Source organism: Dasypus novemcinctus, chromosome 17 (genome assembly GCF_030445035.2).
Source record: "Dasypus novemcinctus isolate mDasNov1 chromosome 17, mDasNov1.1.hap2, whole genome shotgun sequence".
Lineage (NCBI taxonomy): Eukaryota > Metazoa > Chordata > Mammalia > Cingulata > Dasypodidae > Dasypus > Dasypus novemcinctus.
In genome coordinates, this window is record NC_080689.1 from 65839980 (window position 1) to 65857203 (window position 17224).

A 17224-nucleotide genomic window follows, 5' to 3' on the forward strand; every position below is an offset into this window, starting at 1 on the left:
TAGAATATTCACAGATAAACAGAAATTGACAGAATTTCTAAGCAAGAAACCAGATTTTCAGGAAATACTAAAGGGTGTGCCAGAGCCCGAAAAAAAAAAATACAGGAGAAAGATGCCTGGATAGGAGTCTAGAAATGAAGATTATATCAATAAAAGTAACTAAAAGTGTCAAAAGAGTGGTAAAAATAAAATATGACAGATAAAACTCAAATAGTCAAGAATAAACTTACCCAATGATATAAAGCACTTGTATTTAGAAAACTGCAACTCAACGTTAAGACAAATAAAAAAAGCCCTAAATAACTGGAAGAACATTCAATGCTCATGGATTGGAAGACTAAATATCATTAAGATGTCAGTTCTACTCAAATTGATATACAGATTTAAGGCAATCCTGATAAAAATTCCACCAGCATTAAAGAAAAAATTGAAAACATGATCATTAAATTTATTTGGGAGGGTAAGGAGTCCTGAATAGCCAGAAACATCATAAAAAGGAAAAGGGAACCCTCATCTCCAGACTTTAAATCATAATACCTACCTATATTGATTAAAACAGCATGGTACTGGCCTAAAGACAGACACAACAGACCAATGGAACTAAATTTATGGTTCAGAAACAGACCCTCACAGGTATGGTCAAGTGATTTTTGACTAGCCTGTAAAACTCACACAGCTCAGGCAGAACAATCCATTCAACAAATGGTGCTGAAAAAACTGGACATCCATAGCTCAAAGAAAAAAAGAGGACCCCTATCTCACACCTTATCCAAAAGTTAACTCAAAATAGATTTAAAAAAAAAAAACTAAAAAGAAAAGCAAGAACTTCTAGAAGAAATTGCTGGAAATTATCTTCAAGACCTGGTGATAGGTGGTGGATTCTTAAAGGAGATAAGAGAAGGACTAAGTAGACTACTGATGTTTAATGTACATAGAAGTTTTAATTAGCTTTACTGTAAAATTGTGGAAATTGTATAGAGTGGATGATAACACACAGGGAGTAACAGCTAGTTTATAAATGGGCATGTGACTGAAAATGGTAGTCTAGTGATGTAAATGCCAATTGACAGAGTGCAGAATAATCTAGGAACTGGATAGCACAGTAAACCAAGAGGTGCGTGAGAATTGTGGTTGATGGTACAGATGCAAGAATGTCCTTTGTTAGCTAGAACAAATGTGTATCACTACTGCAGGGTGATGGGAATGTAGAGAAGCATGGGAAAAATACAGGTGGAGTGATCTATGGACTGTGGTTAGTAGTAATAATATTCTTGCATCTATGCAAAAGATGTACTGTGCAGTATGGAAAATGTGAGCCAAATGTACACTATGGACATGGTAACAATCAGATGATATTATTTTATCTGTAGCAAATGACACACCACATTGTGGTGTGTTGATGGAGGGGTGTTATTTGGGAGTTCTGCACATGTGCATGATTGTTTTCTAAGTTTATAACTTCTGTCATAAAAAATATATATTTAAAAAATAGTAACAGGGTGAGTTGGGGGAAAAAACCCACCAAATGTAAGATAAGGACTATGATTAGTAATAAGATTTTGACAGTGTTCTTTCATAGTTTGTAACAAATGTCTCATGACAATGCAAGGTGCTGGTGGAGGGTTGATGTATGGGACCCCTATAGAATGTTATGCATGTTTGCTTTGTAAGTTCACAACTTTTACTATACACTTAATTGTTTATGCATGTTCATATATAAATGATAAAAAGATAATAACAATCAGATTGGTTAGGGGGAAACTACTTTGTTTAGTAGTAATATTTTGACAATGCTCTTTAATCATTAGTTTAAAAAGTTTAAAAACAATGCAAGTTATATTGGTGGTAGGGTGAGATGTTATATATGTTTGTTTGATGTTATATATGTTTGTTTTGTAAGTTCATAACTATTACACACTTATTGTTTATGTATGTTCATGTATGAATGATATATTTCAATAATTTTTTTTTTAAAAAGTTACTAAAGGAAGAATGTCTGGGAGCCTTCAAATCACCTTCATAGGCAACTAGTTCCTTTCCTAAGAATTTGTTACATAACCTATATAATTTGGCAAAGGCAAGTTAGAATTTTTAAAGTAAATAAATCCTTCCCTTTGTTAAAGAGCCTCACACAGAAATCAACTTAGCCAAGAAAGCTTACGTTGCAAATGTTATTTAGCCCCATAAAGCCTAAGGCAAACCAATCAAAATAAGAAATAGAGAACTTCTGTCTTGCACAAATCAATTCCATAACAAGTAAATTACAGAAATCAGTTTCAATAAGAAAACTAGAAAACAGAACAACTTTTGACTTTTTTAAAATATAAAATCACTTCATATTAAATTGTTAATTCTAAAATAAAGATATGCACAGTATTTGGGGAGCACAAAGGAAGAAGAGCAATACAGAAAAGGAAGTAGGAAAAAAGGGAGAGTTTTTCTACATACTTTATAGATGGTTCTATTTCTCATGGCAGAACCCAGAGGTGGATCCACTAAATGCTTTCAAACCAATACCATGATTTAAAAAAATAATAATAATATGAGAATACTAAAGACTTTTTGAAAGCAAAAACAAGACTGCTTACTTTAAATTTAACACAGAATAACAGTATAATGAAAATTAATTTCCTACTCATACTGAACTTCTTTCCTAGTTTTCCCACTTGTACATTTTCTTATTTTTTCTGCAGCTTCAGAGATATATTGGAAGGTAGAAGACCCAGAAATTCCTAGCTGGACACTGTTTTAAACCAGACTATACCCTTGTTTCTTAGATCAAAAAACAAAATATAAACGTATAATTGAGTAAAAAGCATTCTATTCAAATCCAAAATAAGAATTTTTTAGTTTTCTATTGCTGCATAAAAATTACTTCAAATTTGGCTGCTTAAAACCACACACACATAATTATTATCTCATGATTTCCATAGGTGAGAAGTTCAGCAAGTTTTTTTGGGTCCCCTGCTCAGAGATTCACCAAGCTGAAATCAAGGTGCCAGCCAGGCTATGGTCTCCCTTGAGCTCAGGGTCATCAAAGGTCCATTTTCAAGCTCACTCATGTTGTTGGCAGAATTCAGTTCCTTGCCACTAGGGGGCCTAAGACCCCCATTTTCTTGCTGACTCTCAGCTCCTAGCAAATGCCCCTCTGTACACAGGGCAGACTGTTTCTTCAAGACTAACAGGAGAACATCCACCTCATCTTTGAATATCTCTAATTTCTTCCGTCTCTAACCTCTTTTAAAGGAGTTCCCCTGAGGAGGCTGGGTCCCCACATTCTAGGGGTAGTAGTTATACAGGATATCTGGGGATAGGAATCTTGGGGGCCATCAGAAATTCCTGCCTACAACATAGAATCAAAGTTATGAGGTTCCTAGTGATACAGCTCTATCCAAACACAATATAATAACACCTTGAATACAGAGGAATGGATAAGATCATCCTCAAATAGTACTTTTTTAATTTTAAATTTTCATGAAATTGTACAGCAAATAATTTGAGATTATAATCTCAGATAGAAGTTTGGAGTCTAATTTGCTCATTAATGCTCTCCTGGTGGTTTATTTTGGCTAAGTACACTAAAAGAAGCCAATTTACCAATCTGCCTCCATCAGTTCACTATTCTAAGGACAAAGCCCACCCATGGATCACTATAGCAACTTAAGGTTCAGAGGGTAAAAGCAAAGAGAGATGTCCATCAAGAAAATATCCACTCAACTACATTTCCAGAAGAGCCCAGGCTAACTATCCATATTAAAACTATTGTTAAAGGTTTGCAATATAAAAAGCTGTAGCTCAGTTTCCCCTAATATGCACTGGGGAAAGGCTAACCCCATGCCCCATAAGCCTATGTGTCCAAGGGCATGGCAATTCCCCACAGGTTAAATAAAGAAATCACATAGAGACGGGAGTAAAGGGAAATGGAAACATTCCCAACCTACATATCGGAGGGAGATAAAATTCCTACAGAACAAAGAAACATCTGCTCCTGCAGCATTCCAAGAAACCATAACTCCCTAACCCACTATCTTCTAGTCACTATCAGGGAACGTTTTCATCTCTAGGGCTTCCTATTGGCCCCTGAACTTCACTCAGATCCTCAATCCCCTCCTAATCAACTATCATTTCCCCACCTAGGAAAGTTCTGTATAAATTCAAGACCCCCCCCTTCCAGGAGTGGGCTGAAGTCTCTCTTCAGACCCCCACCATGTTGGTGGGGGGACTGAAGTCTGATCTTCAGACCCCCCTCCACTGGGAGAGCTTCTCAATAAATCTTTCTTTGTCTATGGTCATTTCAGTCTCCGTGTCCCAGTAAGTGCCATATTTTCGCCAACAACTATCAAATCTGTTTTCTCAGTATGATTCTAGAAAATGCTGCTTAGAACTTTTCAGAAAGCAAGAATAAAACAAATTCTTTATAAGCCATGGTGGTTGAACTAAAAAATAATAATAAAATTCTGAATACTGGCATCGACAATGCTAAAACTTAAATCAGTAATTTAGAAGGCAAACATGGGAGAAAATGACAAAGATATGAAAACTACGAAGAAAAAAAGGTAAGAAACATGGAAGATATTTATCATTCTAGGTTATATAATATATAATAGCAAGTTGTGGCAGAGATTAGCTAAGTGTTCACCAAACCCATTTCCTCTATTTCCAAACCTCCCTTGAAGTGTTTGACTATACAACTGAGCTCTACCAATGTAATATTGGCAGAAATGATATATTTCACTTTCGGGCTTGGTCCATAAAAAACCTCCAGCCATTATTTACTCTCCTTTCCCATCTGCTGTAACCCTGAAAGCCATATGTTGAAATTATAGAGCCACATGTTGAGAGAATCCTGGATTCCTTGATGGTCACCTGAAGAAGAGCCACTCTACCAGGAATACCCATTTTGGACTTTACATGAGCAAAAAATTAAACTTATATAAGATTTTGGAGTTTGTTACAGCAAGCAGCGTTATTTAGCAAATACAGAAACTTGTGTCGGAGTATACTATGGGACTGCCATAATAAAAAACAAAAACAAAAAACTAAAACTTAGTAGTCAGTAGGAAGCAAAAATATTTAACAAACTGACAGGTTGGAGAACCCTGCAATACTGTGGCAAAACAACTGGTAAAACTGGAACCTGTAATAAAAGTAAAATGCAGGTCACAAGACTACTGAGCCTGTAGCTCCAGAAGTAAATGAAGAGTCAGAGTTATAGTATATAATGGCATTTACTTTCTGCTTGTATCAAGGTATTACATAAAAAAAGATGGGCCCAGAAAACAACTGACTTGTTCGGCAAACTGAAACTATAGGGAATAAAGAAATTCCAGAAACTGAGGCTTCAAGGAGTTAAAAAGCTGAATACATACAGATTTCAAGTAGTAGTGTAAGAAATGAAGATTAGTTTAGTTTTCATATAAAGGAAGAAAATATTGATTAAAGTAACCTGGCAGCCTACTGCCTCAGTCTCCCACTCCCGGGTTAAGCAGGAACAAAGGAAACCAGCTTAAGCCAGTCCTACAGGCAGTAAAAAAGATGCCCAAGAAAGAGCTAAGTCCATACCAATTCAGCTCTAAATTCCAATCCTTATTTGGCAAAGGGGAGCAGGTAAAAACTAAAATGGTTGGAATGTGATGGAGGAAGCGGTGAATCACAAACTTTTGGGCAGGAAAGATAGATCTTCTTGGATAGGCTGTAACTTCTAAAGTATCCAGTCTATGGAAAAACAGAGGAAGGCCTTGCATGCTAGGTTTAGGAGTATAAATTGTGTCATTTTTCTTTGTTAGGGGCGCCAGCCACGTTTTCTGGTTGTGCGCCCCTTCTTGCAAGATTGAGAATAAATTCTTTTCTTCTCCAAATCAGGTGAGCCTTATTTTCGTCCAGAAGATATCTTTCTAACAGTAGTAGAAAAGATTTGTAAAGGTTTGAAAAACAAAGTCCCTGGAAGACTTCTAGTTGAACAAAATCACTCAATTCTGAAGCAGAGATCAGATTCCGGTATGGTCTTCTCATCCATTGTTTCATGAAGCCTCAAAGGAAAGCCATTAATTTGAGAACGAAACATGAGGCCAGGGCTCTGCTCTCTCACCTCTACCATCCCCGCCAACAGGAAAGAAAAAAAAAGCCACTCTTGAAAATTATATTTAGGAAAAAACAATGGCTACGGTTTCCACATAGAACCTATTGGAAAGAAACAGATAAGAAACCTACTAAGTTTTTGAGGGAACATTATATAATGCCAAAAAAAAAAAAAAACACCACAAGCCTGAACTGAATAAACTTTTGATGGTTCAAAGTCTTAAAAAAAAAAAAAACACTGGGTGTTTCTCATCAGGAAGTAGTGTGTATGTTCTGTGTAGGAGAAGAAAGGCGAAGAGATATTTGACATTTATGTAATTGAAGCATCTTTTAAAAAATAAAAAAGTGTAAGGAAAAAAAAGGGGGATATTTATTTGATGACCAGAAGGACAGAAGTAGCAAAACATAGCTACTGTTCACCAAACCTGTGTCCTCCTCCTTTTAGGGATGGAGCAAGATTTCATTTCATTGTCTCCCTTACAGTTGGTGTGCCATGTAGTTAAGTTCTGGACATTGGCATGTGGGTAGAAGTGATATGTGCTACTCTGAGTATGGCCCTAAAAGATCCTCCCATACGCAATACTCTTTGGTCTTTCCTCTTCTGCAGCAATCTTGAAGTCATAGTAAAGATAGGAGACACACAAACAAAAAAGAATCTAAGTCCCTAAATTACCATTGAAAGAAAAACCACAAATTTGAAACACCATTTTGTGCTTGAGTTAAGTGAGAAATAAACCTTTTCCTGTTCCACTCTTCCAGCATACATGAATTTAAATAAATATATGTTGAACAACTAACTATGTACAAAGTACATGATGGTTTCTCTCTCTCCTACTTCCATTACCTTCTAGGAACTAAAGAAGTTTAAAAAATCTATAAGATACCTTTACTCAAGGATCTCATATATGCCATAACATAGGGAAACAATATGTGAAACAAGCCATACCTGAGATGAAAAATGTTTTAGGAGGAATGAAGGGTTACCAGTCAACTAAAACTCCCAAATTCACCACATGACAAAAATATAACAAAGATAAAATAGCTAATATAAAGTGAGCTTAGTGGACAGATTCATTTCAATTTGACTGAATTCTACAAGATCTGATCTTTACAAACTGTATGAAATTGAACAAGTCACTTCTTTCCCTTGGACCTCAATTTCTTCAGATAATAATTAAGGATGAGACCAAATAATCTCACTCATCAAACGAGGTAATTCTATTCTTCATGGAATTCTCTCTTTCATCAAAAAGAAAGTAAAACTAATATTTTATGCAGAGGACTAGAAAAGGTAACTCTGAACAAGAAAGCTTCCATAGAGACTTTGTACTATATTCTCCTATATTTTGGAAGTTAGATCTTAGAGATGAAGATATTTAAAGAAAAAAATCTAAATATTTCTAACACACTTATTAAATTATAAGCTCTAAATAAATCCCCTTCTATGATGATAATTCACAGTTTTTCTAAATAGACCACTTTTCACTGACACCTGTTAATATACGAAATAACAAAGAAATATTCAAATATAACAGATATCTTGCTAACATAGTAAATAATGAACCAAAGATAATAAGGTACATGGAACACAATTTGGGTCATTAGCTAGAATGAGAATTTTAAAATCTCCTGGTCTTCAAATTACATCCAAAGTCAAGAAAAGTTTTCAAAAAATAGAAAACCTCTTCAAATTCCCAATATAAACCATCACAATTGATCAGTATTTACTGAACATACACAGAGCAAAACAATATACTAACCCACAGTTCATGCTCTATTAAGAAAAATTTCTTTAAAAGTAACATTTTTAAATAGGTGTCCCCATAAAGATGAAGGATTTCCCAAAAATGACATAAGCAACAATTCAACAGTTAAGATACTTGGCACAGAGAAACCTGTGTTTAACTGAATACTTGCAAAATCAATGGCCAACCTATCATAAACCCAAGACCTACTTGCTTCATGGCAGTCTCTCCAATTTTGTCTGAATGTTTGCGGATGCTCTCCAGAAAGTCTTTGAGATCAGACATAGAAACATCCTTTATTTCTTCTCTTAGCTTGGGGATATTGTCCACCATCACCTTGCAGAACCGATAATGGCTTACTTGAGGCAGATAGGTATGCTCTAGATGTTCCAGAGTTTTCAGTGCAGGATAATGCCTACAAAGGGAATTGGTCACCATTAGCTCAGCACAGTCGTTGTTAAAGTCACAGATATAATCCTCAGGCAAAATTTCTAGTCTGAATTAATTTCCACTATATATTAAGACAAATCCAATATTATGTTTTAATGAGAAATTTTAAAAATCACCAAATATTAAAGATATATACATGTATTAAAATGTATTACAACCAAAAAAGGCTTTATCCCAAGAATGGAGAAAATTTAGCAAATCTACCAATGAAATTCAAGCCTGGGGCTACTTCCATCTCATGCACACATACACATACACCAGTTCAGTGGTCATACCTGGCCACGAAAACCAGCAGCTTTGCTGCCATAACAGGCAGGCATAATTTAGATCAAAGGTTGAAACACTCATATCTAAAAGTAGCAAACTTGGTTAAAACACACAAACACACACACATGAAAAGCCTCTAGCTCTTTCAGCCTGAAATTACAGTCTGGTTTGGGGCGACAGACTAACCAGAATTTTAAAAGGGAGATCCTGGAAATAAGAAACCCATAGAATGACTTACTAATGCTAGCCATAAACACCTGACTGACTAGGTTGCAGGCATACACATAGGAAAGATGAGAAGGTCTGGCAGAAAGTAAAGTTCAGGCAAACATGAAAACTGCCTGAAATTTTAACGCACCCCCTAACCCACACACAGACCCATTGGCAAAGGATGGAAGTCATACTGGCTTGAGTTTGAATACAACCTCTGACGAATCATTAAGTGATACTAAAAATGAAGATGAAATAATGGCATTCCCAGGTAAACAAACACTGAGAGAATTCACTGCTAAAAGACCTGCTTTACAAGAAATATTAAAGGAAGTCCTGAAAGTAACAATACTAGACTCAAATTCACAGAAAGAAATGAAAAGCATAGGAAATAATAAATATATGCTAAATATAAAAGATGGGATATTTTTTCTTTTAATTTCTTTAAAAGACAATATTTTAAAGGGCAATAATTATAGCACTGCATTATTGGGTTTATAACATGTATAGATGTACAATATATTATATTTTAGCACAAAAGAGGGGGTAAGAAATAGAGCTATATTGAAGCAAAATTACTGTGAGAAGATACATATTATAATACCTAAAGCAGCCTCTAAGATAACAAAAAATATACCATTAAAAAATTAACAGAGGAATTAAAATAATACATGTACTGGTTAGGCTAATGTATCAACTCGGCCAGGTAACTGTGCCCAGTCTTTGATCAAGCAAGCACTGGGCTAATTGTAATACAAAGACATTTATGAACTTTAGTCACCAGTGACTTCACTGCATAGACAGCCGATTATATCTACATTAATCAGAGAGGCTGCCATCAGAAATGAGTGATGCTTTATCCAATCAGTTGAATGCCTGAAAAGGAAAAGTGATTTCAGCATTCACAGAGAATTTCCCAGATTGTCTTTGGACAGCCAATATCTCCTGGAAACTTACAAGGATCTTCATTGGACTTCCATTGGAGCCCCTGGTTTGCAGCCTGCCTGCAGAACCTGAACTTGTGCATCCCCATAGTCATGTGAGAAACTCTTATAAAACTGCATACTACTGACAGATATCTCCTGTTGATTCATTTCCCTAGAGAACCCTGACTAACACAGTACACAAAAGCACTATTTTGTGTAACAAAAAAGAAGTCAATAAAGGAGGAATAAGAACAAAAAAGACATGAAAAATAAAGAAAACAAGGAACAAAATCCAACCATACCAAAAATTTCATTAACTATAAATGGACTAAACATCCCAATCAAAAGGCAGACACTGTCAAATTGGATAAAAGCAAATCCAACTATATGCTGTCTACAAGAGACACACTTTGAATTCAAACAAGTTAAAAAGCAAAGGGCTAGAAGGATATACCATGTGAAAAGTATCAAATAAGTAGATAAAATGTTTTTTAAGAATGGAAGAACAAAAATACCTGGAAAGGCTACATTAGAGCCACAATAGACTTCAAGATGAGTAGGAAAGTTTCCATAAACATAAAAGGAAGAATAAAATTAAGACTGATAACACTAGGTAAAACATTAAGTTATACATAAAAAGAATGTTGTAAAAAATAAAGTGGAAACAACAAACAGGTGAAGACTATTTGCAACATAAATAACCAAATAATGGCCAATACATGGGGGGGGGGGGGGGGTTAAGTTGAATTGGCATGTGAAGAAATGAAAATCAAAACCATAATTTTGTCATTCAAACTACCAAAAATTTCTTAAAGATAATGCATAAATACATGATCAGATCAGGGTTTCAATAAATGGGAATTCATAGCTTGCAGATAAATATTTTTTTAATGATACAAGCATTCAGTGAAGAATTTCAGCAAAACACGTATTCTAAACAATTTCAAAAAAAAGTAGATATTCAAAAAGATGTATAAGCCTTTTGAATTGTAGAGTTGTATATATTAATAAATAAAAAACTAAGCTAAATGTCTAATAATAAGGAATTAAATACATTAGAATAAATCCATTTGGTAAAAGACTAATGAAAAAGAAAAATATTTAGATAATATTCTTGAACAAAAATTATTTCAAAAAAATAAAAGTAAAACAAAAAATAGAACTTATCATAGTATGTTTCAAAATATATATATTTGCATGCAAAAATTATGACTATGTGTGTGGAGATATATGGATAAATGTATACCAGTGAATATACACATACATGCATATACAAACACACATGAATACATGCATATATAAATGCAGAGAAAAAATGACTAGAATAATATATTTGAAATGTCAGTCATGCTATTGGGGGGTGGGGGACCACATTTTAAGTGATAATTTTCTTCTTCATAATTTTAATTTCCTCATTTCCACATCTTCCCTTGATAATATAGAGTACAGGAAAAACTAAATTTAGTATACATGAATAAAAAAACTTTTAAATCTATTTTGGATTTTAAGAATGAATTTCACAGCAGATACTTGAAGCTAATCTTGCTCCAAAGAACTTAGCAACAGAAACACTAAAGACTAGGAATTGGTTTTACTTGTTTTATTACATTTTATGTTTTCCCTTACATGTTTCAAAAAACAAAATCTGACCCCAAATAATGGAGAGAAGTAGGTTTATTTCTGCCCAAATTTAGAAATAAAAGACAAATATAGTTAAATCTGGAATCATTGCTTTTTATTAAAATTTTACAGATTCAAAATCAGTACAATTCACATGGTTTAGTATAAACAGAATGGTGTTTATACTACAATTAGGTACAAATGCAATAAAATGTGATTCCTCTAGAGAAAATTTAGAATGAATAGAAAGCCAGAAATTGAGCCAAAAAGGTAAACACACTTTGAGTTTCAGTTATATTTTGGAACATTGTTTATAGCATGAGAAAATTTCAACAATGTAGCCTGCAGACACAAAGCACATTCACCGATGAGACACATGGCTGCAAGCTGAAAACATCTGGTCTGTCAAATAGCTCCACATTCTTCAAGGCTAATCAATACCAATGCCAGTGATTCCTGGTAACATGGAATACCCGTCATCTTATTTCCTCCATTGTCCTTTCCCCATCATACTCATGTACCAACTCTAACAGATCAATAAGATTTTAGTTTATTGGTATTTCTAGAATATTTCAGTATCAGTGACAGGTTAAAAAATAACAGCCAATTAATCTCCTGAATAGTAGGCTCCAAAAGAAAAAAAATATTATATTTCCACTGCCCATGGGAATCCAAAGCTAACTTCTTTAAAATATATTTTTAATTTTTTAAAAAGATACTTAGATTACATAAATGTTAAACAAACAAAGCTAAATTTTGACATTACATCTGACAACCTCCAAGCATTATTAAAACTGAGTCAAAAACCAAATTCTTAAGTGTCATTAGCACCCATCCTCTCCCTATTGTCTCCCAGCCCCTCCATGCAGGATCTCTAATAGTGCATGAGTGGAATGAAAACAAATGAAATAAAAGCAGTGAATAAAGGGAAAGAAGGCTGGAAAAGAGGTCTAAATAATCCTATAAATTGAATAATTAAAATCAGAATGACTTAGACATGATAGGATACTATCATGAGAAGAATGTAGATTTCAAACAAATATTGTTTTCGCACTTTCTTGCCATGCCATGGAGCTCACTGAAAATGAAGGCTTTCAAAATTCTCCAAAGTGATCCTTTAAAGTGGATCACAATGGCCCCAAGACATTTTTTAAGTTCAGAAGAATATAAAAATATGAAATAAAAACTGCCACCATAGGAAAGTATTAGTGCTTCCTCTAATCAAAGAACATCATTGACAAATATTTAATGCCTTCTTTGTGTTAGATGGTCAGATATCTTCCTTTAGAGTATAAAACCTAGTAGTATAATCAGTACATACAGCTTAAAAAAAAAAAAAAAAAAGTTAACTAGCCTTCCAAACCATGAAGGAATAACAAGAAACAGACTTGACCTCCCACTTTTAAAAAGTAGAATGCTGGCTAAAATGTCTGAAACAGCTGTTTTCAGATACTCGACATGAGACAATACAGAACTATGATCTATAAAAGGGTATCAAACAAAGTGAGTTTAATAATCACCTGGGTTATCTACCTGAAGGTTATTCAAGATTGTGGATACAGTCAGAGCACAGCAGCCTGCTGAATTAAACTGTCAGATATGGAAGTTCACTAAAGCTGAGGCAGCTTGAAGTTGTAAGGCAGAGTTCAAAAAAAAAAAAAAGAGTAATATAGGAAAAGAACTGCAGATCTATACAGGGGTTCTTTTAAGTCCTGAGTACTAGGTCAGTAATGGGTAATATGAAATTACGCACTGACAGGAAAAAAGAAAAAGGCCAAGAAAATATAAGATGAACACTTTCAAGATCTCAGACAGGTGGGGAGACATCTGAACTCTGACAATCCAGACTTGGAGAGTCTTCAGTGACCTCTAAGTCATTCTAACCAGAGAAGATGACAGAAGAGATTAGGTCTTATTTAGTAAAGTTGAACTACCCCTGAAAAGATGGGCCTAATAAAACTTAAAAAATGGAGTTTGAAGGAAACAAACTGGTCTGCAACTTGAACATTTGCTAAAACAAAGCCCAATACCAAGAAAAATTAAAAGCCCACAAAATTCCAGAAAAACAACAAATCATAATGTCCAGCATCTAAACAAAAATTACTAGGCATAAGTACCCCTAAAATTGACTCAAAACCAGAAAAAAAAAATCATTCTACAGAAAGAGACCCAAAAATATCAAAAATCCTAGAGCTAGGAGAGAAGTACATTATAACTATGGGTGTATATTTAAAGGAAGACACAAAAATAATGAAAAGAGAAATTAAACATAAAAAAAAATACTTGTAAAAAAGAAAAACATATTATCTTAAAGGATAATGTTTTTAAAAAAAAGAAAAAACAAAACAGAAAACCATCAGTGCACTTGAACTCAAACAAATAAAATCTATTCAAAATAACGAGAGAAAAAAGACTGGGGACAGGAAACAGGGGAAGAAGAGATCCTCAAGATATCCAACATAGGTTCAACTGAAGTCCCAAAATAGGGAAAAGAGAGGGACAGAAAAAATATTTGGAAAAATATTGGCCAAAAAATTTCCTGATTGAAAAAAAATTAAATATCCACAACTGTAAGAAGTTAAAAACCCAAGCAAGATAAACACATGTTCAGGCAAACACACATTTACATTGAAGTGCATTAAAAATTAAGTTGCTGAGAACAAATGATAAAGACAAAAGTTTTAAAATAGCTGAGAAAAGAATAACTATGTACAGAGGTTCAAGAATAAGACTGTTCACATACCTCTCTTCAAAACTACACAAGCCAAAAGACAATGAAATGACATACTAAGGGTAAATTAAACTGTAAACCTATAATTTTATATCCATCAAAAATATCTTTCAAATTTTAAAGTGAACAATGACATACCATTAAATATGCACTGATAGCTAAAATAAAAAAGACAAGTGCCAGAAAAATGTGGAAAAATTTGAACCCTCATATATTGCTGCTGGAAATGTAAAATGATACAGCTGCTCTGGAAAAGTCTGGAGTTTCCTCAAACATTTAAACATGGAATTATCCAAATGGCCCAACAATTCCACTCCTAGCTAAATTCATAAGCGAATGGAAAACATATGTCTACACAAAAACTTGTACATGGATATTCACACAGCAGTATTATACAAAATAATGAAAATGTGGAAATGACCCAAACGTCCACCAACTGAAGAATGGATAAAAAGCAATGTGGCAGTTACATACAAGAGTGTATTATTCAGACATAAAAAGTAATGAAGTACTTTATATGCTAGAACATGGATGAACCTTGAAAACATTATGTTAAATGAAAAGAAAAAAGCACAAAAGGTCACATATTGTATGGTTTCACTGATATGAAATGTCCAGAATAGGCAAATCTATATAGAAAAAAATAAATCAGTGTTTAACAGGGTAGGGGGGCAAAGAGGGGATAGATATAGGATTTCTTTCTGAAGTGAGAAAAATCTTCTGAAATTACAGTGGTGATGGATGCACAACCATAATGCACTAAAATCCATTGATGTGCATCCTTTATATGGGTGAATTATATGGTATATGATTTATTTTTAAAAATGAAGGTGAATAAAAACTTATTTCAGAAGTACAAAAGTTAGAATTCATAGACAGTAGACCTACCCAATAAGAAATGTTAAAGGAAGAGCTCCAAGTAGAAGGAAAAAATTACACCAGATGAAATCCTGGCTCTACAGAAAGGATTAAAAGTGCCTGAAATGGTAAACATGTGGCTAAATAGGAAAGACATTTTTCCCATTTTTTAGTATCTTGAAAAGATAAATGAGGAGGCAAAATAAAATGAAAAAAATGTACTGTGGGCATTATAACATATTTAGAAATAAGATCCATTCCAACAATAACACAAAGCATGGGAGGGGAAGATGGAAGTATGTCTTATATATTATATAGCTCATAAATTTGAGAATTTTGCATTACATGTGGTTCAGTATAATATTATTTAAAGATCCACTATGATATGCTAAAGATAAATATTGTAAAGTTCTAAACAACCACCAAAAAAATAAAACAAAGAGGTATAAGCCATTAGCAAAGATAAAATAGAATTCTAACATATTTTTAACTAATTGAAAAGAAAGTGGGAATAGAGGGGGGAAAGAACAGAGAACAGATGGGACAAATGGAAAATAAACTGGAACATAATAGATGTAGACCCATAAATTTATATTTTCATCAAATATAAAATATCTAAACAGACCAATAAAATAACAGACATTGTCAGATGAGATTTTTAAAAAGGTAAGATACATTTATAGGCTGTTTCTAAATGATACATACTCAAGATAAAGACACAAAAAGCTTAAAATTAAAATGAAAGCAGATTTATTAGGACAGCTATAATCAAAAAGACATAATAAGAAGTGCTGGAGAAGATGCAGAGAAATTAGAGCGCCCACGCATTGCTGCTAGGAAAGTAAAATAAAGCAGCCACTTTGGAAAACATTCCGGCAGTTCCTCAAATGTTTAAACATAGAGTTACCATATGGCCCAACAATTTCACTTTTAGGGATATTTCCAAGAGAACTGAAAACACATGTCCACACAAAAACTTATAACATCAATATTCAGAACAGCATTATTCATAGCAGACATTAAACGGAAGCAACTCAATTGTAAATAAACATAGATAAAATGTGATATAATCATATAACCATATAAAGGAGCATTACTCAGCAATAAAAAGGAATGAAACCTTGATACATTTTACATGGATGAAACTTGAAAACATGCTAAATAAAAGAAGCCAGACACAAAAGCCCACAAACTAGATGATTCAGTTTATATTAAAAATCCAAGATACACAATCTATAGAGGCAAAAAGTAGATTAGTGGTTACCAGGGGAACCACTATTGAGTAGTGACAGATAATGGACAGGGGGGTTCTTTTTGGGGTGACAGAAATGATCTAAAATTAGTGCAGGTGGTTATACAACTCTGAATATAGTAAAGGTCACTGAGTTTCATACTTTAAATGGGTGAACTTTGAATGATATGTGAATTATATTTCAACAAAGCTGCTAAAAAATTTTACAAGAGGGGAAGCGAACTTGGCCCAGTGGTTAGGGCATCCGTCTACCACATGGGAGGTCCGTGGTTCAAACCCCGGGCCTCCTTGACCATGTGGAGCTGGCCCATGCGCAGTGCTGATGCGTACAAGAAATGCCCTGCCACGCAGGGGTGTCCCCCGAGTAGGGGAGCCCCACGCACAAGGAGTGCACCCCGTAAGGAGAGACGCCCAGCGCAAAAGAAAGTACAGCCTGCCCAGGAATGGTGTCGCACACACGGAGAGCTGACACAACACGATGATGCAACATAAAGAGACACAGATTCCTGTGCTGCTGACCACAGTGGAAGTAGACAAAAAGAACACGTAGAAAATGGACACAGAGAACAGAAACTGGGGCAAGGGGAGGGGAGAGAAATAAAATAAAATAAATCTTTAAAAAAAAATTTTTTTTTACAAGAAAGGACTTCCAGGGATGACTGTGGAGTACGGAGCTCCAGGACTTGGTTCTTTCACCGAAACAACCAAGAACAGGCAGGAACTAACAGACCAACTATTTTGAAACTCCGGACTCCCAAAGAACATTGTACAGTGTTGCCGCCTTTCTCCACCCCTCCTCCCCTTCCAGCTCCCGCCGTCCTTCCCGCCAGTCCCGCCCATATTGCCAACCCACAATCTGCCCTCTTCCCCAGTAACTGCTTACCTCAGGTCTATCCATCAGCTTCAGCCTGTCCACAGCCGCCCCTTAGCCAACCCTCCCTTCATCACGCCCCTCCCTCTACCCAACCCTATATAGCTAAGTGTACTTCCGTAATAAAGCAGACCTGTTCTTGCGCTCAAGCGGTCTCCGTGGTTTTTCCTCAACCGCGGGTCCCCCACGCATGGAGAACCGGTGCTCCATCTTGGA

The 17224-nt window shown here is 34.8% G+C and overlaps 1 protein-coding gene across 3 annotated transcripts in view; it reads right to left on the reverse strand.

The window, feature by feature from the left end:
* The window catches only part of EXOC6B (exocyst complex component 6B), a 748241-nt gene that overhangs the window by 590172 nt on the left and 140845 nt on the right, over positions 1–17224 (reverse strand). For all 3 annotated transcript variants that reach the window (XM_058278915.2, XM_058278913.1, XM_058278914.2), the window contains exon 6: positions 8034–8238. In XM_058278915.2, coding sequence (XP_058134898.1) covers positions 8034–8238 — 205 coding nt within the window. The remainder of the gene's footprint in view (positions 1–8033; positions 8239–17224) is intronic.